Genomic DNA, 9,822 nt, shown 5'->3' with positions numbered 1-9,822 from the left:
TAGAACTCCCAGATCATACTTCACAGCTGCATCATCAGGGCACTGGAAAAGGTAGCTAGGGTGGGGGTAAAGGACCAGGTTGTAAAAACAGCCCTAAATATGAGAACAGTACAGCATTTGTGGATTATGGGACTGCATGCACTCAACTAATCACACTTGCCCACACAGAAATAACATTAGGGGTACTGGGATTGCTGGTTCTAACCCAATGTCCTGCAGATATCTCAATGCCCCATGTTCTCTACTAGAGATATCACCATTTTTTACCAATGTTAAGTCTGGTATGCACGATAAGAGTTCTATTATAGGCAGGAAGATGACATTCTGTCCAATCTGCAGCCCTCTCAAATGGTGGAAACTAACAGAAGCCTCAACACAGACTGATTGCATGAATACATTTTCAAAGAGGAAAAAAAACATTGAAATAAAATGTATGATTCTGGGCTTGCTCCCCTTTATTCATTCTTAATGTGACTTTTATTTTCCTCTAACTCCAGGGGTGCCAGGTTCTTCCTATGTGGTCTGCAGGAACAAGCCATCAGAGAGAACATGTAGAACATGGCTGGAAAATACAGAGGTATGAATGGCTTCTGTCCCAGCCACTCTACATTTGTAATACAGAACATTGATATTAGGAGGTGAATCATCTCAAGCAAACACTTTGAGCCGATAGTCTTCCATTTGGATAATTATTTTGCTTAGTTTAAAACACAAGTATAAATGGCATCCTGAGAAGTAGAGAACGTTTTCTTCTGTTCTGCAAATTAAAATGAAATGCCTGCCTGTGCCAGATGAGTCTTCTCCTTTTTCTACAAAAAAAAACAAACCTTTAAAAAGAAAAACATTTATACTTACCTTACCCCCAACTCCACATCGCTGGGCATCATGTCACAGTTGTGACAGGTTAGGTCTTTTGGAACACTAAGCAAGAAAGGTAGTTTCTTCTCTTGAGATTTTGCCTGCTGTTACATAGTTCGAAAAGACCTAAGTCCATCAAGTTCAGCCACAAGGGAAATAAACATCTCCCAGATATAAAACCCTATGGACATAGTTGGTTCAGAGGAAGGCAACACAAAAAACCCCGGTACAATTTGCTCCAACAGGGGAAAAAAATCCTTCCTGATTCCATGAGGCAATCGGATGTTCCCTGGATCAGCACTGTTATTTTTACTTTAAAGCTTTAATTCCCAGTTATATTCTGTGCTTCTAGAAACCAGATTTTTCTTAAAGCTATAGAACTTGCTAAAACTACTTCCTGAGGGAGCCGATTCCAAATTTTCACAGACCTTACAGTGAAGAATCCCTTCCTTATCTGGAGATTAAACTTCTTTTCCTCCAGAAGCAAAGAGTGCCTGATTACCATACTGCCCATAAGGCCAGGGACGCCTTCCTTACCTAGAAGCTGCACATTAAGTACAAGGTACATTTTCTATTTACACATAGTAATTGATATGTGTATGGGCCTGTTCAGTGGAAGGTCCACTTTGCTAACAAAAAAAAAAAAATTGAAACAATATACTCCATGCGCTTGTTAGGAAAATGTTTCCATAGCAAAAGGATCTCATAGGTTGTTGATAGCATGAATTTAGCATGGTGCTAGAACCCTTCCCTTCTTTCATGCAATTGTCACCAGAAGGTAAGAAGACCAGCAGCAGGCAAGTGTTGGTTTTAAATAAGAAGGTTTAGCAACAGGAGAAACGCGTCAGCTTATATCAGAAGAGAGTAACTGTTTTGTATGTTTGGTCAGAAACCAGGGAAGGGGAGTCAAGACCTTTTTAGGTGACTCAAGGCAATTGCCTGCAAATGGAACACTAGGTGCACACACAGTATTAAGCAGCATTTCTCAACCTTTTAACATGGAGGAACCCTTTCAGATCTTCATGGAACCCCTTCCATAATTCCTATATTCACAGCTCACAGTATATTAGCATGGTGGTCAATGGGAAGTATGTTATCATCTATCAGGATGAGCTATCCGCTGCCCTCTACTGTCATTGTGCATTCATGTTTGTTTAAGCATGGAGTGATCATCAGCACTGAGCATAGTACAAGGCAGTGTTTTTAAAACCTTTTATCATGGGGAACCCCCTAAAATAACTTTCAGATCTTCAGGGAACCTATTTTATAATTACTATATCCACAGATCACAGTATATTAGTGTGGTGATCATTGGGAAGAAGTCCTATCACATTGCTGGCCATTGGTAAGAATGTCACCCTTACAGATAGCCAAAAAGATCATTGGTGTCAGCGCAACTGACCTAAGAGGTGCAACTGCTCATTGCTCAAGGAACCCCCAGCAACCTCTGGAGGAACCCTGGCTGAGAAACATAGGGCATGTATGAGCCTTCAACACTGGCTCTGAAAAGAAACTATCTGTGCATCCAATTGAAATGTTTCCTTCAAGTGGACAAAGCACCAGCTACATTTATGGCTATGTATTGGTAAGAATCTGGCAATTCAACATGTATCAGGCTACAGGAGTTACAATTCAATACTGTGTTATATTTAGGTACTGGGGACAAGGTGGAAAGCTGCTGCATTACCGTGAATGTGCACTATGAATGACCAGGAAATAAAGTAAGCTGAAAGATTTGTTTGTAGTTGTTTTATAGCAAACTAGCAATATAAATTCATAATATAACATATGTTACTTAAACAGGATTTTCATCATGGTCAACATGCATCTTTATACAAAAACATTTGAACAAAAAAAGAAATGAATGTTGTGCATATCAGAAATATTTGGCCAGTTTTGTCTCTTTAAAAATGTTCCCTAAATCATAACTGTTGATCGGCCAGAAATATCATAAGTTCCAAACTTCCTGAGGAGTTGTCAGTCCTTCACCATTTCACGTTTTCTGCTGGCTGCAGACCTCCTCCACCTCTCATTATTACACAGTATTTATATAGCGCCAACCTATTACGCAGCGCTGTACAAAGTCCATAGTCACGTCACTAGCTATCCCTGAAAGGGGCTCACAATCTAATATTCCTACCATAGTTAAATGTCTTTATTACAGTCTTTACAAGCAACTACAGAACACCTCCTTATTAGTTTTCCGTATAGGGCAGCACGGTGGCTCAATTGTTAGCACTCTGACCGTTGCAGCGCTAGGTCCAAGGTTTGAATCTCAGCCATGGCACTATCTGCATGGAGTTTGCAGGTTCTCCCCGTGTTCGTGTGAGTTTCCTCCGGGTACTCCAGTTTCCTTCCACATTCCAAAAACATGCAGTTAGGTTAATTGGCTTTCCTCAAATTGGCCTTTGAATGTATTAAAGCCATATGACTATGGTAGGGACATTAGATTGTGAGCCCCTTTGAGGGACAGCTAGTCACATGACTTTGGACTTTGTACAGCTCTGCGTAATGTTGGCACTATATAAATGCAAGATAATAATAATTAAAAGAGTCCAAGCTCATTGACCACAAAAGGAGGTTCACTTTCAGTGGCTACAAGAAAAAAAAGAGGGACAACAAAACAATAAAAAGTTAAAAATAAAAAAAATAAAGTGTTACAAGAGAATTAATTTGACTAATGAACTAGTTTAGTCTGCCTTATTCCCCAGCACAGGCACATCAATTACACTAACTGGGGAACTCGATAAATAAATGTATTCAACATTTCCGACCTGGCCGGACTCTGAATAGCAGTGATCTTCCTAGAGACCTCTGAACGTTGGGATACCCAACTGAAATTTTTCTTTCCGTCGGCAAACAACAGAACGTCGGCTATGATATCCTTCATAAAGTCTTGGCTGGCGGGGTTGTAAATTTTGCACTCCACCCAATCTTTTTTGGCTTTGCCATTTGTACACCAACCCCCCTCATCATCATATAATGCTGCATTGTTTATCATGTCCTGAATCCGGCCAATGTTCTGATTATAATCCAGAGCAGCTAGCTGTGAACGGGCCACCATGCCGTCAAGGGAATAACGAGTTCGTTTGACGTGATATTTTTGGGTGATACTATGAAGCACTTCAAGTTCCTCGGCATGGCAAAAATTGGAGATGTGATTAAGGTCCTGCAGCAGATTTTCCTCCAGCACAATGTCTTTTAATTGGAGGTGGGCTTCTGATCCTGCCTGCAGCCATTCGATGTCATCCTCTTCTTCTTCCTCTTTGTGATGGCAAGAATCAAATAGAATTGACCCTTCCCATTGGTGTTGGTTCGCTGCATGGTGTGCGAAAGAAATCCATTTCTCTTTTAGTAATTTCGGATTATGGTTACAGGTTCTGACTGACCACCACAAATGGCTTTTGGCAGGCCCAATCCACCTTGCCAGTTGACTACATTCATGCTTTCTGCTGGCCTCTGTCATCTTATTGCCCACAGAGTTGGCAACATGCCAAACATCATATTGGTGTTTTATTGGACTGTAGTGTTTCTTTAACAACTTTTTTAATCCTGCATGTCTGTCTGTGCAGATCACGCGGACATTTAATTTTTCCTTGATTAGCCGGTCAAGGGCCGCTCGGAATGTCTTTTTCTCGAGGCTTTTTAAAACGTCGGGAGGTTCTGATGCCTCCACCTGAAATTCAATCAATTTTTTGGTGTGGTATTCCAAGAAGTTGTAGGTGCAGCATTTGGCACGGGAAGCGTATACTTTGCTCTGCCCATCACTCACTAGTGCTATGGGTTTGCTTTGTAGGTCTCTAATGATTTTTTTTTTCTCCAGCTTCCAATGGTGATCAATCGTAGGAAATAAGTAAAGGTTTTGGTTACTGTTATGAGTAAGCTGCGAGATTCCAAGAATTCCTGCCAGGCGGAAAAAACAATCTACTTTTAAAAAATTGTTTCCGCTACATAAAGCGCTGGAAGATATAAGAAGATTTCCAACAGGCATTCGGCCAATCATGGGCTGGCTGGTCCACAAGTGAAATTCATGCTTCAGGGAGCAGATGGCGGTCACTAAAACAGCTGAGCCAATACGATATTTTTTCAGTTTTGCTATGTTACCAGTGCAGTTTGCCAGCCCTAAACATTTGCAGCACCGCAGTAATTTATTTAAACAGGATTCAAAGACGATAAATTTTCTCTCTTTGACGTGGTCCTCCAGATCTTGGTTCTCAGGTAAGAAAATAGGAGAAATGTCAGCATCTTTGGGATCCATTCGAATATTTTCATTTATTTCCTGACTACATTCCTCCTCCACCTCCACACAAGGGCTATGGGTTTCATCTAAGTCAAGAATAGAAGTTTCCTCAGGTTCCATGTCAGACGCTGTGTCCTCAGAGCTCTCAATAGAGGACACTCCAGGAGACGCTGGCTCCTCCTCCTCCTCTATAACTTGCACGATCATGGACGTTTCAACAAAGTCTGCAAATGAGGCCGTAGAGGGGTTTGTGTAAAGATCGTCAAGTTTTTCAATGACTGGTTTTGTCAACTGTGGCTTTCCGGCGTGAGTTAGAGCAGGAAGTTTGGCGAGGTTGCATTGAAGAGCAATAGACCTGTGAGGGGGCCTTCGAAATATTTGCGCAGACTTATCTTTCATCCCTATCGGCCTGTCGATCTGTATGGATTTGTGCGACATTCCTGGATAACGTCGCGTCATTGTACCAACAGTTCGGCGGGCCCTCGGTCGGTAATATCGCTTTTGTCTTGGAGGAGGGGGAAGACCGTAATACCCTACTTCTTGCACGCTGGGGCAGGATGACGTGGAACTGGTAACCTCTTCAGTCACGTTGTTCTGTGATGGCGGAAATTCAGGAAAGGTGCGAGTTAAAATTTTACTTGCAAATTGTGACATCACAAACTCCTTCGGTGTCAGCACAGAGGTTGACGCAGAAGGTGCTGGCTGTTCCGTCGTCTCTTCAGCTGGCGCGTCCTCATATTCCTCCGGCTCCTCCTTGTCAAGTTTTCTCTTTTTGGCATAAGGGTGATCCACGCGCTGCTCCTCCAAAGGGTACGGTTCCACCCAAGGGAAGATGGTGGGTATGGCATCTTTCCTGAATACTTTTCCGAATCTTTTCTTTTCGTAGCAATTAGCAGCGAAGTGTCTGGAACAGATACGGTAAACTCCTTTTTTGCTGGTTTGAATTTTCTCTACAAACTCCTCTAGGCCTTCATCTTTACGGTAGATTTGAAGGAGCCATTTCCTTATCATTTCAGGATCCCGAGGGAAGACATGCAGGGTTATCTTAGGATCCTTCTGACGCCAACTGAAACTGCATCCTTTTATGAAGCAACCTGGCATACTGTGAAGAAAAAATAATATAAGGATTAGATTTTTTCAACCATTTCAACCTACAAAATCTGTAACGTTTCTTCCAGGTTTTTTTTGCAGCACTTCCATATTTATTACAAACAATAAAACATTTTTTTCTTTATTATATTTTTAATACTTTATTGCTCCGTTTTTACCAGAGACGCTCCTTCCAAACCTTCTACAGCTGGGCGCACCACCCGATACGTTTCAGTAACCACCTGGCTGTTTTTGAGTGGTTACTGAAGACTTGGGTCACAATACCGGGGCTGCCACCCACCTACAATTTTCTGGCATAAAAATATTTCTGTATTGAACACTGAGCTGTAAGTCATTATCAAAGCTTTTTTTTTTTTTATTTAAATGTACATTTTTATTAAAGTTTTTAACATATACAAGTATACAACAAAGCAGGGCCACAAAAAAATAAAAATAAATAAAACAGGAGAAAGGTAGGCGTAAAATACAGAATGATGTCAGAACATGAAAATAAACATCATGAAATACATACAAAACCACAGAAACAAAAACAAGATTACAAATACCCTTGTGTTATTCTAACTCTTCGTATCGATTATATCAATACACAATCAGTACTTATCTAACATCAAATAAAACAAATGAGCATTCTTAAATAAACACCTTTGCAAAATTAAATAAAAAAAAAAAAAAGGGAAAAGAAAGAAAGGAAAAAGAAGAAAACACAAGAACAGGAAGAAGTCCGAGATCTCACTAGGGAAAAAACTAGCACAGCTAATCGTATTTAAGGTTCAGATGAGCAACTATACAATACCGGTAGCAGTTGCTTGATCCCATGGGGCCCAAATTTCCTCTAATTTCTCCAGTTTGGTTTTGAGCCTAGCAAATAAATGTTCCATCAGCCGAATATCCCCTACACGTGTCCTCGATTCCACAATGGAGGGCGGAGGGGGTGATTTTCAATGTACCAGATGAGGCATCGGGCTGCCGTAAGAATATGTGCCAAGAGAGCCTTCCTCGGTTTAGAAAAGTCGGTAATGGGGACATTCAGCAAATGGGTCACCGGATCTAAACTAATAGCGATTTCCAGTATTTTAATGAGCAAAGCATTCACCCCACTCCAGTAAGGCACTATCTTGGAACAGTTCCAAAAAATATGAAACAGGGTGCCCACTTGGGAATCACACCTCCAAGCAACTATTACTGCAAGACGGATATATGGAGTGAAGCGTGTCTGGGGTATAGTACCAATGCCTATACAACGTACATACTGAACTCCTATGAGCTTTACGCCATATAACCTGCCACAGCTCCAGAGGGAGTTCCCTGCCCAGAATGGTCTCCCATTTAGTCATATTAGCTTGCTGGACTGAAGGCATTGCAGGCTCAGTAGTCAATATTGTGTAAATCTCCGAGATCAGCTCTCAAAGCCCATGGTACCATCTTAGAGTCTGGGGGTCCCATTGTGATTAGTTCTCTGGCCACACGCTACATAATATCTGCTATCGTTCCAATGCCCCATCTGGTGATCATCATCTACCTTTACTTCCTGTCATCCTATAATCAATTATTTATCTAGATGTGAAACTGTTTCTTTAATCTTTCCTGCATCCCTATGGCAGCACGGTGGCTCAGTGGTTAGCACTCTTTGCAGCGCTGGGTCCCAGGTTCAAATCCCAGCCAAGACACTATCTGCATGGAGTTTGCAGGTTCTCCCATGTTTGTGTGGGTTTCCTCCAGGTTCCTCCCACATTCCAAAAACATGCAGTTAGGGTAATTCCACCCTAAATTGTTCTTAGGCTGCATTAACGACATATGACTATAGTAGGACATTAGATTGTGAGCTCCTTTGAGGGACAGTTAGTGACATGACTTTGTACAACACTGTGTAATGTGTCGGCGCTATATAAATACTGTGTAATATTAATAATACTCCCTATCCTTCCACGTCCTCCCATTAAAAAAGTAAAATGTGCTAATTGTAATAATGAGTTGTTATTGTCTTTAAACACTGGGGTGGGCCCATACTCCTCCTTTTATGCTTTGGTTTTATTAATGCATTCTCTCCATTTATAATTATTATTACACAGTATTTATATAGCGCTAACATATTACGCAGTGCTGTACAAAGTCCATAGTCATGTGACTAGCTGTCCCTCAGAGGAGCTCACAATCTAATGTCCCTCCCATAGTCATGTCATTATTACAGTTTTTCCTCCTAAAGTGGGGGGAAAATCAGGGTGCGTCTTATGGTCCGAATGCAGAGGTACAGGGGCATATTTTTTTACTTACCTGTGTCCCCGCCGGTCCCCGGCTGCGCCGATCTCTGCCTGTTCTGTGATCCAGCGTGCGGCACTTGTGCCCGCCCACGAAGGCAGCGCCGATTGATTTGATGAATGCCGATCGGCGCCGCCTTTGTGGGCGGGCACAAGTGCCGCACGCTGGATCTCAGGGGAAATCAAATCAATTTTTTTTTTCTTGTTTTCCCTTGTGCGGAAAACCTGGTGCGTCTTATAGTCCGGAGCGTCTTATGGTCCGAAAAATACGGTAATAAGGGAAGGCCATTGTAACTCGTTTTGAGTTTTAGATGTACGAACAATTATGTAGTGTGGGCCCCGAACAAGTCATACAATTTATAAACAGTTAGGACAAAGCTGTAAGATTGTACAGATCAGATTGTAATGTAAGTGAGGGCTGATTTTTTTTTTTTTTTTTTGAGTTTTGAACAATTTTTGCTTTACTAAAGAAAAAAAAAAGAAACAAACTTACTTGTATGCCTGTAAAGATGTTTTGTATCCAGAAGGGGGCGCCAATGAAACTTCATCCACACCTAAATAACAGAGAATAACATTTGGATTTTATCATTGTCTCCAAATCTTCTGAGAGTCAGATGTGTGCTGTTGGAGTGATGTCTGTGTCCCCATACAGAATGATTTCCCTTTGTTTTGGGCTAAACTTCCTGTTCCCCCTCCCCCTTCTCTGAAATCCCCTTGGGAGTCACCAAACCTTACAGCAGCCCTGGAATGAGGAATTTATGGCTGGATAACAAGAAGAGAAACAGGAAGTTCAGCTCACAGCAAGGATATGAAACCTATAGCAGGGCAGGAAGTGTGCTGGAATCCCTCCAGGGGGACACAGACATTTAACCCCCACTGCTCTGATTGGCTCCCCCCAGAGAGGGTCACTTCTATAAACTTCTATAAACTGCCCAACTTTACTGAAAGAAAATCCTAGAACTCCTCACAGAGCAGGCTGAAAATCATCAGAGAATTCCTGCAAAACTATAACCAACCCCCCAGGTGATTTCCAACAACTCCACATATTCACAGAAACATTCATCTGAAGGGAGGGTGAAAATCCTTTCACTGGGATTTCAGGTGTGAGGAGTCTGAGACTGACAGCAGAGAGTGCAGGGGGAGAGAGACAGAAAGGAAAGAGACAGCAAGAGGAAGGGATGAGACAGAGGGACAAGAGACAGGAAAGAGAAGAGAGACAAAGAGATAGCGCTAGGGGGGAGAGAGAGAGAGAGCGCGCCAGGGAAGAGAGAGCGCCCCAGGGAGGAGAGAGAGAGAGAGAGCGCCCCAGGGAGGAGAGAGAGAGAGAGAGAGCGCCCCAGGGAGGAGAGAGAGAGAGAG

General features: G+C 42.1%; 1 protein-coding gene across 2 annotated transcripts in view; it reads right to left on the bottom strand.

The window, feature by feature from the left end:
* Nucleotides 1–2,582: 2,582 nt before the first annotated feature.
* LOC140323812 (uncharacterized) overlaps nt 2,583–9,822 on the bottom strand; it is a 9,022-nt gene continuing 1,782 nt past the window's right edge. Inside the window, exons 2-3 of one of the 2 annotated variants that reach the window (XM_072401187.1) lie at nt 8,957–9,017; nt 2,583–6,200 (exon numbers count right to left, since the gene is read on the bottom strand). In XM_072401187.1, the coding sequence (XP_072257288.1) occupies nt 3,584–6,199 (2,616 nt within the window). In that variant the 5' untranslated portion in view covers nt 6,200; nt 8,957–9,017 and the 3' untranslated portion in view covers nt 2,583–3,583. Of the gene's footprint in view, nt 6,201–8,956; nt 9,630–9,822 lie in introns of those variants that run through there. The other variant, XM_072401198.1, reaches the window with a different exon arrangement.

Source organism: Pyxicephalus adspersus, chromosome 1 (genome assembly GCF_032062135.1).
Source record: "Pyxicephalus adspersus chromosome 1, UCB_Pads_2.0, whole genome shotgun sequence".
Lineage (NCBI taxonomy): Eukaryota > Metazoa > Chordata > Amphibia > Anura > Pyxicephalidae > Pyxicephalus > Pyxicephalus adspersus.
This window is presented reverse-complemented; position numbering and strand designations above follow the sequence as displayed.